This window comes from Typopeltis vanoorti, chromosome 21, assembly GCF_054136105.1.
Source record: "Typopeltis vanoorti isolate ZY-2024b chromosome 21, IOZ_Tvanoo_1.0, whole genome shotgun sequence".
Taxonomy (NCBI): Eukaryota; Metazoa; Arthropoda; class Arachnida; order Uropygi; family Thelyphonidae; genus Typopeltis; species Typopeltis vanoorti.
The window spans coordinates 15,815,649-15,831,045 of record NC_143569.1 but is presented as its reverse complement, the minus strand read 5'-3'; the positions used below and the strand labels follow the sequence as shown (position 1 = coordinate 15,831,045).

The following is a 15,397-nucleotide window of genomic DNA, read 5'->3' as shown; positions in this document are numbered from 1 at the left end:
TTGGCACTTTGTCATGTGCCTTATGCAGGTCTACAAAGTTAAATACAGATCTTTGTTATATTCTCATAATTTCTCAACTATTTGTTGTAAAGTGAAAATCTGATCCTGACATCCTCTGTTTGGTCTGTATCCAGCTTGTTCTTCACCAAGCTTCCCTTCCACATTCCTTCTCAACCATTTCTCAAGTATACTTGCATAAATTTTACCAGGAACACTCAGTAGAGAAATACTTTTCACATTCAGTTTTATTTCCCTTTTTGTTACTATGAGAGCTCTACTTCAGTCATCTGGAATTCTTCCCTCTGTCCAGGCCTTCTGAACTATACAGTGCAGCCAATGCAAAACTTTTATATCTCTGCACATGAGCATTTCTGGTGGCATATCATCTACTCCCGCTGCTTTTCTACATTTCAGGCTTTTGATGGCTTGTTCTACTTCAAGTATGGATATGTATTCCTGACTGCATGCCTGTTTTTTTTTTTTTTTTTTTTTTTTATCATTGTGCTGTCACTGCAAGTTTCATTTAGCAATTTTTCGAAGTAATTACCTCCATACATCAAGGATATCTTTTTCTCCAGTTTCATGTTACTGTTCCTTTTACAGCACTCTTTCCTCCATTTCTGAGCTTTTTCAACAGCCTCGAGATATTTTGCCACCTTCCTGATATTTATTTTCTATGTTCTTGCCAAAGTCTTCCCATGACTTTTATTTAGCTAGTTTTACACGTTTAGCTTTCTTACATTTGTCTCTGTATTCTCTAAAAGCACAAGCTGACTTATTTGCCAGCAACTTTCTTTATGCTTTCTTCTTTTTCTTCACTATCTCTTTAACTTCCTTTGTCCACCATGGAGTTCTGATTTTTCTATCCTTGCAGACCTCATCATATGCCTCTCTGGCTGAATCAGTTTTCTTCAGGTGCCACTGAATCTCCAATGTTTGGTTCCTGCTCTCAAACTCTTTCATTTCTTCTCGAATAATGTTAGTGTATTTTAGTTTACAGTTCATATCTGAGAGCTGCTCGACTTTTATATTTTCTTCTTTTCAATATGAAACTCAATTTTTTTCTGCTGAAGACTAAATGGTGATTGCCTTCCAATTTCAAATCCTCTGTACACTCTAGTGTCCTGCACCAGTGAGAAACACACTATCAATAATAACATAGTCAATGAGACTTTTCTTATTCCTTGCATCTTCTCTCCATGTGAATTTGTGTACATTTTTATGTTGGAATGTTGTGTTAGTAATAACCAGTCCATGTCCTGAGCAGAGATCCAACAGGTATTTCCCATTATTATTAGGTTTGCTCTTTTCTCCAAATTTTCCCAAAATATTTCTGTATGTCTGAAGATATTTCTGTAGATCCCCAACATGGATCAATTTTTCATTGTGTCAGTTGCTTTTTCGAAAGCCTCAGAAAAAAAATTCCTCCACTTCTACCTTAGTAGAACCTTCTGTGGGACCATAGGCAAATAAATCTCATTGTCCAGTTCCACATTCTAATATTTGCCCACATCACTCTACTTGATACTGTCTGCCATTCAAGAAGATTTGCCTCATATTTAGTGTTGAATACTATAGATACTCCTTTTCCTTGATTGTTATTGATTTTGCAACATTAAATGGATAACCATTATACTTTTCTCACAATGCCAATTTATTTAAATCATCTGGCAGGATATCTACATTACCTTTGTCAACTAATGTTCTCCCCAGTTTTGCATCTTCAGCAAACAACACTCCTTTAAATCATTCCCTATATCATTGATATTAATATAAAAAAAAATGACAGTTCACGTCTGTGACAAAATTATTACATTCAGATTGATTGATTGCTGGTAAAAAGTCTGATGATTGTCAAAGTTGTGTGGTGTTTTTAACTTTGACTAGTTTTTGACTTGCGTACCCTAGCAACAATAAATTGTAAACTCCTCTTACAAAGTACTCCAAAGTAAAAGTTTTGCACTTCAGAGTACATATAAGAAGTGTAGTATTCTACTTCAAGTTGCCTTAGGCAATGAAGCCAGCTACTCTTACCATACAAGTTATGGTGAATAGTAGATGGAAGTCTATTGAGGAAAACCTGTCAGGAACTTTGAAGAGGGGTGATAATCCATAAGGATCTGAAGTGCAGATGGTACATCAAAAAGCTGTAAATTCTGCAAAAAAGATGGCTGCAATGATGAGTAAGACAAACTGGGACAAGTATTATTAATCCCCTATATAAGGCCTTGATACATTATAGTCATAATTTCTCATAATGAGGAAACTGATGAAATAAGACAATATCAGACCTCTGGAATGTTAGTTATTAGAGTAGACTGAGGAAACATATAATTGTCGACTTGTTAGAAATATGGAAAAGAAGGGATATGATGGGGATGTTGAAGTAATGGAATTCTGATTTTGAAAGGCTTTATAGAGTAAGAGGCCATTTCTGGATAACTTCTAGGGATGATCTCTTGATAATAATGTAATGAGAATATTTTTATTTGGAGAGGGGTGGCCAAGCACTGCCACAAGATGTAGTGAAAATGATGATCAAGTTGTGGTTAAATAAAACTTCTATGTTTCTGACTCTATGGAGATTTTTTAAATAATATTTTTCTAGCGTCATGATAACATAATATTTAAAGATTATTGAAGTTATAATCAAAATAAATATTGAAGACTAACATATCTTTTATTAAATTAACAAATGTGTGGATGTATATACAATCATTTAAAACAGGTTCAGAAAAAGAAAAGGAAAGTAAACAAAAAATTACCAGGTTGTAGCCATTCACGAATATTCAAGTACTTATTGCTAAAAATCCAATGGCAACCATCAAATTTTTGATCAAATTGGTATGATGGATGGCGATAATCTCTGAAACACACATCCCACAGTCCTAGCCGCACAAACTGTGAATAGCTTTCAGGATATGATTCCAACCAGTAAGGGCTGGCAAAAGAAATGATTAAAAGTAAGTTTGCTAAAAAAATAAGAATGGTGGATGCTATAAATGTTCCTGATACTTGAGGAAAACGAGATAGAGACTTCATCTTGAGGAAGTGTCATATAAAAAATCTCATTCACTTTACTTGAAATTTCATGACCTGCAATAAAAAAAAAAGAAAAATAAGAAGAAATCAGCTGTCTTTTTTTTTTTTTCCTCAAAAAACATGCCTTTAATATAATCAAATTTCATATAATTTCAAATGCATTTATAAAAATTAAACTCTACAGTGGTCTCTGATGTAAGTCATGGAAATTATTATCATCATGACTTCTCCACAGACCAAGGACTTATCAAATTAGGGTCTTTTTAGTCAGTTCTGGATATATTTTTCTCTTTGAATATATTAACCAAAGACACCATCTAATGGTAGCTCATTCCACCCACACACCACATGCCATGAGAAGAGGATCTTGCATGGTTCCTAACCATACACTTAGTCAATTCGAGAGATGATCCTGAGAGGTCTATTCCCACCTGCTCTAAGCTGTAAAATGTCATATCTCTCTAAAACTGGAGTATTCAGAGAAGATTTGATTGGTTAGTTGAAATGTAATGAATTTACCTAACAGAAGATGGAAAGGAGATTAAGAAGTTTATAAGTTAATTCCAGGCATAAATAAGACACACAGGAGTCTCCAGTATTTGGCTGAACTAGGCTCTACCAGACAAAATGATAAAAAAAGATACTAAAGAAGAAAGAGTAAAGATAAGACATTCCTTTTTTTACTGTATGGAGTAGAAAACTGTGGAATGGTCTTCCTCGACAGGTTATAGAAGCAGGCAATTTAAGAAACCCTAAGACAGAATTAGACAGTTATTATGATTGGAAGATGGGTTAATGTATGTATGTAGTTATATATAATGATTATCTAAATTGGCATTATTGAATGTGTCTATTGTTTAATTTGTACATTAATGATATTGGAAATAATTTTTTAGTAATTATTATTATTATTATTTGTGACACCTCCAAGGAGTCCGAAGACTCGTCATGGGAGGACACCTAGTGTACAGCTCTCAATCTCCACCACTACCAAACCTCTACCAATCAGCTACATCAGAGCTATCTACTGGCCACCACAAGTATCTTTTGTCTGTAAATTGTGTGTGTTCTGAAGAGCCAATTTGTCTGTATGCGGGATGAAAAACCCGAGTTTCTGGGAGAAAAAACCCTGCTACCTCCGTATGAGATCGGCTAACTCACCTTCAATTGAAAAAGTCCATATAAAGATTCACAATGGGAATCAAACTCAGGCCTTTTCCAATCGAAGGGCACAATGTACCGTCTTTCTTCCAATTTGACAAGAAATATTCACTTGTTTGCTGATGTGCAAAACTGGGAAGAGTTGCAGTCAATGAAGGTGGTATAGACATCTTGCAGGAAATCTTACCATATTTAATCAGATATAAATCGCACTTTTTTTTCCAAAATTAAAGTTAAAAAATCATGAGATATGTGGAGATTTTTGGAAACTAAAGTTTTCAGTGAAAAAATTTAAAAAAAAAACAAAAATGGGCATGACTTTAGTTTCTGAAAATCCCTTCATATATATAGTGAGATAGATATATGCAGGGATTTTTTAACTTTAATTTTGAAAAAAAAAGTGCCAAGAATCTGCTATCCACTATCGCTACTTTCAGCCTCGAGAGCAGTTCCCTTCTTCACTCCCAGGGCATTAGAGATGCTGGTTTTTAAAAATTACAATTATTTCTGACAAAATCATTTCCCAAGCTCTCAAAATCTAGTTGCACAACAGTTCTAATGATGGTCTCTTAATCTTCCCTGCCAGAGTCAGGTCATATCTGCTGGCTGCAGGGGCGCGCCGGCCATATGTGCAATGTGTGCGACACACACACAGGTGCCAAAGAGGAGGAAATACTTTTTTAAAAAAACATTTTTTAAGTGATTTTTTTATTGGGGGATGGGGGGGGCCCCAACTAAAGTTTTGCACATAGGCACCGGACACTACTGGCGTGCTACTGGGTATAGAGGTGCCAACTAAAGTTTTGCACACAGATGCCGGACATTACTGGCATGCCCCTGGCTGGCTGCCATCCACTTTGTGTAGAATTTTTGTATGTAATCCTTGAATGGTTTGTTGACCGATACATCCAAGGGCTGTAGACAAGGTGCAAGACCACCAGGAATAATGGCCACTTCGGTCCTCATATCTGAAAGTTGTTTTATTATTATTAATGAACAATCCTTCATGAATGACTAATGAAAAGTGAAAGCAGAGCACGAAATAGACAGTAATGGTAGGCCAGTAGAGATAGGGCAACTACGAAGACATGCATATGATTGGTGTGGTATTAACAAAAGATCGTGCGACTCAACGACAAAGGCAAGCTAACAATTATTGAGCTGAAATGCTGATTCTCTTCAACCGAATTCCAAAATATCCGAAAATGTCATAACAACATTCATTATATATTTCTTAGTTTTAACATTTTCACGTCAGGGTAGTGTTTTGCCCATTTATCGTTCCAATGGGACTTCTCATTTCCATTTGTGTACCACTTCCGCTTTGCGTGGGTGGGGTCATCTGACACAAAGTTTCAACCCTTTGATTGAATTCTGTTGCTCTTTTTTGCGTGCGACTTGTCTGCATCACACTGGCAGATGAACTCGCACACACACATTAAATGGCATGTTAGTTTCAAGTACTCAGTAGAATTTTATTTGAAGTTAGCCTTTGTGATCTGTCTTAATGACATCAAAAATTTCAAATGCAATTGAGCAAACACTTATTTCATGTAACAGTGAAATGTTTGGACAATAGTTTCTAGTTAGATGCTATGTTTGGCAGTACAACATACAGTTTTGGAGTCTATACAGCAGAGTTTCTGTGGGAGGGGACATGGGATTCATTAGTTAGGGCCGTTTATATCCTGGTTGCCTCTAATTGCACTATTTGTTGGCAAATACATTACACAGACTGCAAACGTCTCTGTATCTTATTCAGTGAGACAATAAAACTACTTGTTTTTCTTGAATCTTCAGTATAGCGGCTGTTGTTTAGAGTGGCAAGTGAGTTACTATTTAAACTTTTTTCATGTGCAAGGCATATGCGAAACTTTTTAATTTCTTTTTTCGTAAAGTAAAATCAGGTTTGCAAGTTATATTTAAGTAAATGTGGTAAATATGTTGATGTGTGTGCAAAGTTAAATGGCTGCCAGTTTAACGTGGCTAAATGTAAAGTGATGCACTTTGAGGAGATGAGATTGCATACTGTATTGATGGAAATGAACTGCATGAGGAGGAACTTGGGGGGGGGGGGATGATCGTGGACAGAGAATGGAAGTTTCAATTGCATACCGCAAAGGTGGTCAAAACAGCACATCCAATTATATGGTTGGTGAAGAACACTGACAAGCAGGTAGAGGGAAGTTATTGTTCCACTTTATAAGACATTAATAAGACCACATCTGGACTACTGCACGCAGATCTGGTGTTGCCTGGATTCTTTGGTCATGAAGAAGTTGTGGGAGGATCTAAAGGCTAGTGACAAAGATTGGTCTGAGGAATGCTTCCTCTGAGAATAGATTGAAGTGAAGGTCTATGGGCTCCAAAAACTGGCTGATAGGTGTAAAAGATGAAATATGATAGATGCATGTAAGTTATTGAAGGATTTTATAGGATTGACACTGATGACTTTTTTTTGGTAGAATGCAGGAGGGGAGAAAACCATCACCCCCTTGTAAGAGTTTCTCTTCAACATTGGAGTTATTCAATATGATGCATAGTAGTTTGCCAGTATGTACTAGGGTGTTAACAAGGATGTTAGACTAGATTTTTTGCTGGAAGGGTGGTGAATAGGTTGAATGCATTGCTAGAGGTGGTTGTTTCTAGCATTGTGTTGGTTGGCCCCAGTCTGTAGCTACAGAGTTGGTTTTCTTTCAAATGATCTGGTTTTCCCTTCATAAACATAAAATCAACATTGACATGCTCAGTTTTAGTTACATGCACCTCCTAGTACAAATGTGAATTTGGGTAATTCATGGAGTTCGTGCCACTTGATAGATCCTACATGGACATAAGTCTCCTTATGGAAGGCTGATAATAATAACATGCATGTTTCTGTCATATGTTCTCTCTCCTCTGTCTATTTCTCAAATTCTGAAAGACACACCCTCAATCTATCCTGATATGTGCAATTCCATGGACAAGTTATCATCATGGTTGCCCACTACTGGATCCTTTCAACTATTTCACCATCTCCTTACAACTGGGTCACTATATCTGAACATCCAAGAGTGGTATCATAAAGTTGGAGAATAATTTCTTTTTCTTACAAGTTTCTCTTCAACATTGGAGTTATTCAATATGATGCATAGCAGTTTGCCAGTATGTACTATCCTAGCAAAGTTCCTCCTACACTTCTTCTATGCTCTGTCCACAGCAATCTTAAATCTCTTGCTTTTTTGAATACATGCAACAAATTCTAATTAATATAATAATCTGATTGTAATGTCCTCGGCCCACAATATATAACCTTGCACTTAGAAACATTTAACTGGCACCATTAATATTTCCCACAGAATTAGTCTGTTTAAGTCAGCCTGCAAGAGAGCCTCTATCAGATATGCCACTTATCGCTCTCCCTAACTTAGCATTATCAGAAATAACTGGATATCACTCTCTCTCTCTATCTAGACAATATTAAAAATTAAACAGCAATCATGTCAAGTTTATTTTTGCATATCCACCCCTTTGAGTTTGTATAATAACTTTATCTCAGTTTTCATGTCACCTTTATCACCTCTGATTCCTTGTAGAGAATTAAGTGATAAAGATGACATGACTACTCTTTCCTCCATTATATCATATAAGAAATACTCTTTCCTTCATTTCTAAGCTTTTTTTTTTTCAATAGCTGCAAGAATATTTTGCCACTTTCCTGATACGTTCTTATTAAAGTTCTTCCCATAGCATCTGTTTAGCTAGTTTTACACATTGCTTTGCTTTCTTACATTTTTCTCTGTATTATTCTCTCATGTATGATAACTTGCTGCACTTTCTTCTTTTCCTTGACTGCCTCTTTAACTTTTTATTATCCTTTTTTTATATATTTTTCTATCTTTGCTGACAACCTCACCACATATCTCTCTGGCTGAATCTTCAACTGAAAGTGAGTTAGCTTGTCTCATATGAAAGTAGAGGGTTCTCCCCCCCTCTCGAAAAACTCGATATTTTTGTCCCTCAGTACAGCCAAACTGGCCATTAGAATACATGCAATTAACATACATAATACACTGGCTTCACCCTGAGTTGCTCTGGCCATAAATCTAAATAAACCGAACCAAATCTAGCTGAATCAATGCTTTCTTCTAGTGAATCTCCAAGGTTTGGTTCTTGTTTTCAAACTCTTTCATTTTTTGAGTCTCAACTCTGATTCTTTTGTAAACTTTCTTTCATGCTTTTCTTTTCAAGATGTTATTTAATTTTATCCTACTCAAAACAGAATTTATCAGATATTTTATATGAAGGTATCATTTTATATCAGATATTATATGTGAAGGTGAGGTACATAAGGATATTAAAACAAGTTATTCTGCATGAAGGGTGATAAGCGAAAGAATTACAAGTAGCATTGAATAAATAAGTTTTTATACAAACTCCATATGCTGGAACTTTAGTCTTAACCCTAGAGTAAGTTTTAAAAGAGGTATACCGTGAGTAGACATATTGATACAAAATTAACAGAAAAAACTCACGTACAAAGATTATTTAATAGTATAATTTTCGCCTGTGTGTCACAGGCATCTTCGGTACATATTAAGCTCAAATTAAACAATAACTGACTTCCAAAAAGCACCACCTAAGTAGCTGGTGTAAGATAACTAAAAAGGTCAATAAATTTCCTAAAAAAAAAAAACTGCCGCTTATGGATTTTTTTTCATAAGCGGCAGGGGTATTCGATCCTTATCCCAAAAAACAGCCAACAGATTACGTTTTGAATGTGCAAAAATTCTTTTTAATGCCAAGCCTCCTCGTCCTAATCTTTCTTACTCTGAGTTTAAAGCATTGAAATCACTGAAGAATAACAATAATTTAATTATTATGAAAGCTGATAAGGGGAAGGCTGTAGTTATTCAAGATAGGAAGGAATATAAGAGAAAAATGTCTCTTTTACTTCGCAACTGTTCAACTTATAGGCCTCTTACATCGGATCCTACCCGGAATCAATTTAAGAGACTTAATTCTCTTATAGATAATGTATATACATGGAATGAAGATCAAAAGAAAAAACTTAAAACCTTCTTTGGTCGTCCACCTAGATTGTATGGTCTTCCAAAAGTTCATAAAACAGGCATTTTGTTAAGACCAGTCGTAGATTGTATAGGTTACCCCACTTACAAAATCTCAAAATTTTTATCAAATTTACTCTCCTCTTCAACTAGAAGAACTGATACTTATATAAAAAATACTTTGGATTTCAAAAATAAAATTTCAGATCTTCATTTGGACGTTTCTGATATCATGATCAGTTTAGATGTTATTTCTTTATTTACAAATGTGCCTCTTTCTGAAAGCATTGAATTACTACAACAGGAATTTCCTTCAGACATTGTAAACGTATTTGATTTTGTAATAAATTCTGGTTATTTTTCCTTTAAAAATAAGTTGTATCAACAAATTGAAGGAACAACAATGGGCAATCCTCTTTCTCCTGCTATCTCCAATTTCTTTATGGAACATTTTGAACAACGTATCTTTGACAACATTTCTCCCAGACCTACTCATTGGTTCAGATATGTCGATGACATTTTTGCTGTATGGAATGGCTCTGATGATGAACTTCAACAATTTCTCACTAAGTTAAACGCACTTCATCCTAGGATCAAGTTTACCCTAGAAGTAGAATCAGATAAGCAGTTAGCCTTTTTTAGATCTTCTAATTCTTCGCCAACCAGATGATAACCTACATTTCTCAGTTTATAGAAAGAAGACTCATACAGGCCATTATATCCATGTGGAATCTCATCACCATCTGGCAGGAACTATTAAAACACTGGTTCATCAGGCCTACTCCTTTTGTTCTTCAGACGATCTTTTACAGAAAGAACTACAATATATAACTTCTTCCTTTCTATCTAATGGTTATAAGAATTGCTTCATTAAAAGAACTTTGAGTAGTTTTAATATGTCTTCCTCTTCAAACACAGAAGAAATAACGTGCATTCCTATCCCTTATGTACAAGGCATCAGTGAATGTATAGCAAAAGTTTTAAAACCACTGAATATTTTTGTTGCCTTTTGACCGTTTAGAAAAATCTCCACCTTCCTCACCTCTCGTAAGGACAAGCTTCCACATCTTAATCATCCAGGTATCTACCAGATTCCGTGCTCTTTGTGGATTATCTTATTTCGGACAAAAGGGAAAATTTGTCTCTATTCGGCTAGAACACCAATCTTATATTGAATACTTTAAACCTGAAAAGTCTGGACTTGCAGAACATGCCATCTTCACTAGACATAAGAGTTCATTGGAGAAAGACAAGAGTTCTTCACAAAAGTCAGTTCCTCATGGAACACCTTTATAAAGAAACATGTGAAACTACTACTTCATCCTCCTAACTTAAACAGATCCGATGGCTTATGTCTATCCCCTTTATGGGAGATAGTACTTTACAAATCGATTAATCTTTCCTAACTATTTATTGTATGATTTTTTTTTTTTAATAGGAAATTTATTGACCTTTTTTAGTTATCTTACACCAGCTACCTAGGTGGCACTTTTTGGAATTGTCAGTTATTGTTTAATTTGAGCTTAATATGTACTGAAGATGCCTGTGACACACAGGCGAAAATTATACTATTAAATAATCTTTGTACGCGAGTTTTTTCCATTATTAATTTTGTATCGTTAACCCTAGAGGTTTATCATAATAATTATAATATAGATGTCAAAGATCATTTTATTGTTCATAGTCTTTTTATTGTACACAATGGCTTCAACATTCTTCCCTATTTGTTGTGCATGAGCCTCTGAGTGAGAATCAGTCTGAATCCCTATTTCATTCATCATAATATTTACATGGCGGTGTTTTATTTTTTTTTTATTATATTTTATTTATTCTTCTTATTGTTGTTGTTACATGAAACCTCCAAGAACTCATCAAGGGAGGGCACTACAACTCTTTTCCACCACTTAATCTACCAAATACGCTGAACCACCACTACTATTTTATTTTTATTATTTTATTTTATGTTTTTTATTATTTTACTTTTATTTTTTGCTTCTTTAATTTCTTCTTAATTTTTTAGTATACAGTAAAAGAGTTAAGAGTATTATATAAGTAAAATAAATATTAGATCCAGCATTATTTTAGTAAAAGATTTGGAAGTACAAATGATCTGAAAGATGACATGTATATGTAAACAAGAAGAAGAGAGTAAAGATAAAGATTCTTCTGCCACAGTATGATAGATGCAAATGAGGTGAACTACGGTTGAATGTCTTGCAGGCTAGGGATGACTGGAATATGTTTGATGGACAAAAGAACATATATAAGGCTGACAAATGTAATATTGAATTTAATGGATTAGGTGTTATGAGTAAAAACTAGACACCTAACAAGAAAACTAGAGCTATTGTGTGTGTGTGTGTGTACACCAATGTGGCGAGTGTGAAAGTGAATGAAAAATTAAGAATTTAGTTCCTTAGATAACCAACTGGAATGGGATGGTCAATACAAAGGTGGGCCCCAGGAGGTTTCTAAGCTTTACATATACTAATTCTAGAAGCATTCAGAAGAGGGGAAGAGTTTGGGGCACTGGTTATTTCTTCATGGCCAAAAGTTTTGGCAGTGAGATGTGACTAACAGAAGACATTTTAGTTATTGGATAGAAGAATGTGAGGGGTATAGTCTTTTTGAGGCAGAGAACAGGATGGTTGTTGGGTATTACTGATGATAGCAGATGACCTGCAGCCAAAAAGAGGCAGTATGAGATCAGGGAGGTAAATGCAGTGCATTTAAAGCCGTTGAGTATAAGATAGATCCAAAAATATGTAGCTAGTTGCTGCAGTAGGCCAAGGAATACAAAGAATGATGTGGATGGTATGCATCAGCAAATAATCTCAGTGAGAAGAAGAGTAATTATTATGGAGGTTTTCAGCTATAGACTGGAAGGAGCAAAGGTCACATATGCAGAGGGAAATGAATGAAGCCACTAAGGAATAATTACCCATGGTAGCAAGAAGTACCAGGGGAATGAGAGTGCTGAATATCATGGTTGCATGAAGGTCTGTCTGCAACTAAGATGGCCACATTACCACCAACCAACTGGTAATAGCCATCATGTGGTTAAACATGGAATTTTTAGTTATGAAGAGTATATGTGGAATTTTCAGATAAGAAGAAGAATATATATAGAATTACACAGCTGATAATTATGGCAAACTCAAGAGACAGCTTGAGGCTGTGCAATGGGATGAGAAAAATTCGGTGGGAATAGGAAATAGCTAAGGGATGTTTGAAGGAAGTAGTAGCACACTGCATACCTAGAGTCAAGAAGAAAAATCAAGTAGGAATTAAATGGATGAGTAGCACAAACAGGAGCTGAAAAAAAAAAGTTTGTGAATGGAATTTAATGAGAAAAGAGGTATCAGCAAGCTCATGAGCAATATAGTGCACAGGCCAGAAGGGTGACCAATATAGTAAGATAGACAGATTCAGAGTACGAAAAGAAACTAGCTGAGTGAGCTAAAATTAATTATTATTATTATTATCATCCTGAGACTCCATGGAATCGGACTCATCTAGGATGACCCTTTTGTCATCCACGCACACAGTGCATCATACCATGCCTTAAACACATTCAAATTCTCTGCAGACACCACCTTCTCAGACAACGCATTCCAATCATTTATAACTCTCTCCATGCAAAAAACCTTTTAGCAAAACATTTAAAAACTCTCTTATCTTCACCCCCCCCCTTTTTTCACTGGCCATACAACATCCTATATAAAAAGCTCGACCATTTTAAAAATTCAAATTCAAAAAAAGGTTTGTGTAAAGAAGGCTCCTGGTTCAGATAAGTTTTTTTGACTAATAATACAAAAACGTTCTTGGTATTTGGCAAGTAAAAGAAAGAATGATCATGGTAGAATAATTGTGATGAAGGCAGATCGTAGGCAAGTGACTTAAGCAGACAAAATGACTGAATGATCACTTTGCAAAGGTGGAATTATTATTATTACCCCAAGACCTCATGGAGTCAAGGACTCATCTGGGAGGTCCTTTTATCACACACACACAGCTCATCATACCGTGTCTTAAACACACTCAAACTCCTTGCAGACACCACACTCTCAGGCAAGGCATTCCAATCATTTACAACACTGCATGAAAAAAAGCTTCTCGCTCCCCTACTCACATTCTCTTTATACAGTTTCCAGGGATGACCTCTGGTTCTCCCCTGATCTCCCACTATTTTCTGTAGAACCTCTCCAACAGTGATCCTATAACAACCCCTTAATAACTTGTAGATCTCTATCATATCTCCCCTCTTCCTCCTGTCCACCAGGCTCTGCAAGTTGCATCTTCTCAATCTTTCCTCATACTCAACATTCCAGAGATTAGAAACTACCTTAGTCAATATCGCCTTTGGACCCTTTCCAACTTCTCTTCGTCCTTCTGAAAACCAGGTGACCAAATCTGGGCACAACAGTTCATGTGTGGCCTAATCAAAGCCTTATACAATGGAACAAGAATCTCCCTACTTCTACAAGTCAGTGTCCTCCGCATCATTCCCAGAAGCCTTTGTGTTGTCTTCACAATTTTGGTTGTGTCCTCTAAATTTCAGATCCTTATCCATTATCACCCCCCAGATCTCTTCTTTCCTCCACCTCCAACAATATATCCTCAGCAAGCATAAATTCTGCATCCCATCTTTGTTTTCCAAATTTTAAAACCTTACATTTTGCAACATTGAACTTGCATCCCCATTGCCGTGCCCAGACTCAATTTATTCAAGTTTTCTTGTAAGGGCATAGCATCTTCTCTACTCTTCATGGTTCGTCCCAACTTTGCATCATCTGCAAACAACGAATATTTCCATCCAAATCTTCACCAGTATCATTAATATACAAGTTAAATAGTAATGGCCCTAAAACAGACCCCTGAGACACTCCACTAGTGACTTTCCTTTTCCTGGATATTGCTCCACCATATACAGCTTGTTGATACCTATCAGATAGCCAGTCTCCAATCCAATGCACTAATCTAATATCCAACCCCATCTGCTCTATAAAAAGAACTGGGTTTGGTTATGTTGTCCTGGCTATTTCTCAACGCCTATTCACAGATGCGATCCCACTACTGCACGACGCAGAAGCTTTTGCCTGCTGTGTTTCCGCCCTGGGCCAATTCGCTTCTCGTTAGGCAACCTGGTGGCTCTGAGCTCCCTCGGGGTCACCATATTGACGCCTTGCTTGGTGCGGACATCCGATCGACATAAGAACGTTGCAAAACAGAACTCCAGTTCTCAAACCATCCACCAGCCCAAGCCTCCTAGCAGGTGGATTAAAAGAGACCACCACGACTCCCAGCATTCAGATATCTCCATAATTCAGATGAAGATGATGAAATCACAATGTGAAAACGGAAAGAAGACAATGAACGAGCTTTTAATGGCACTTGTGACATAAATATCGTTAGACGCATGCATTTACAAGAATAAAGAGTAATAATTTTTATTATTGCAAATATCAGCCAAAAATTAACAGGCCATCATCAGCATAATCACAAGGTGAATTAGAACAAAGAACATTAATTCTATTCACAGAGCTGAGCCATGTGCTAGAATGCATCCAGGTGGTTACAAAATAAAATGAATTTACAAGTAAAGTTAAAACTAAAATGATCTGAAATACAAAAATTAACAAAATTTAGATTTAGGAAGATTTGTCAAGATCTGGGAGAGTCTTCCTCATAAATGACAATGGCGAGCAATTGTGCCTCCCCCCGCTTCTTTTAATATAGTTTTATTTATCTAAAATTTTGTTAATTTTTGTATTTCAGAGTATTATAGTTTTAGCTTTACTATTATTATTATTATTAAATGACACCTCCAAGGACTCATCGCAGGAGGACACTCAACTCAACTACACACATCTCATCTTCCCTGCTACTTTAATTCTCCCATTACACAGAACTACAATCAACGCCATCTACTGCCCATTTTTGTCTGTAAATTGTGTGTGTTCCGATGGCCAATTTGCTCGTATATGGGATGAAAAAAACCCAAGTTTCTGGGAGAAATAATAATGGTACCTCCATACAAGATCAGTAACCTCCAAATGAAAAAAAGCTCATATCAAGATTCCTCTTGTCATGATGAGAATCGAATAGAGACCTTTTCCAATCAAAAGGTGCAGGGTACTTTCTTC

General features: G+C 36.0%; 2 protein-coding genes and 1 non-coding gene across 3 annotated transcripts in view; 1 reads left to right on the top strand and 2 right to left on the bottom strand.

The window, feature by feature from the left end:
- Positions 1 to 15,397, top strand: part of LOC150094643 (uncharacterized) — a 189,320-nt gene that overhangs the window by 69,969 nt on the left and 103,954 nt on the right. The window lies entirely within an intron of this gene.
- Positions 1 to 15,397, bottom strand: part of LOC150094645 (uncharacterized) — a 38,641-nt gene that overhangs the window by 21,829 nt on the left and 1,415 nt on the right. The window contains exon 2 of the mRNA XM_090411428.1: positions 2,766 to 3,096. Coding sequence (XP_090267554.1) covers positions 2,766 to 3,042 — 277 coding nt within the window. The 5' untranslated portion in view covers positions 3,043 to 3,096. The remainder of the gene's footprint in view (positions 1 to 2,765; positions 3,097 to 15,397) is intronic.
- On the bottom strand, positions 14,260 to 14,558 carry LOC150094646 (signal recognition particle RNA). Its single transcript, XR_016550197.1, has one exon.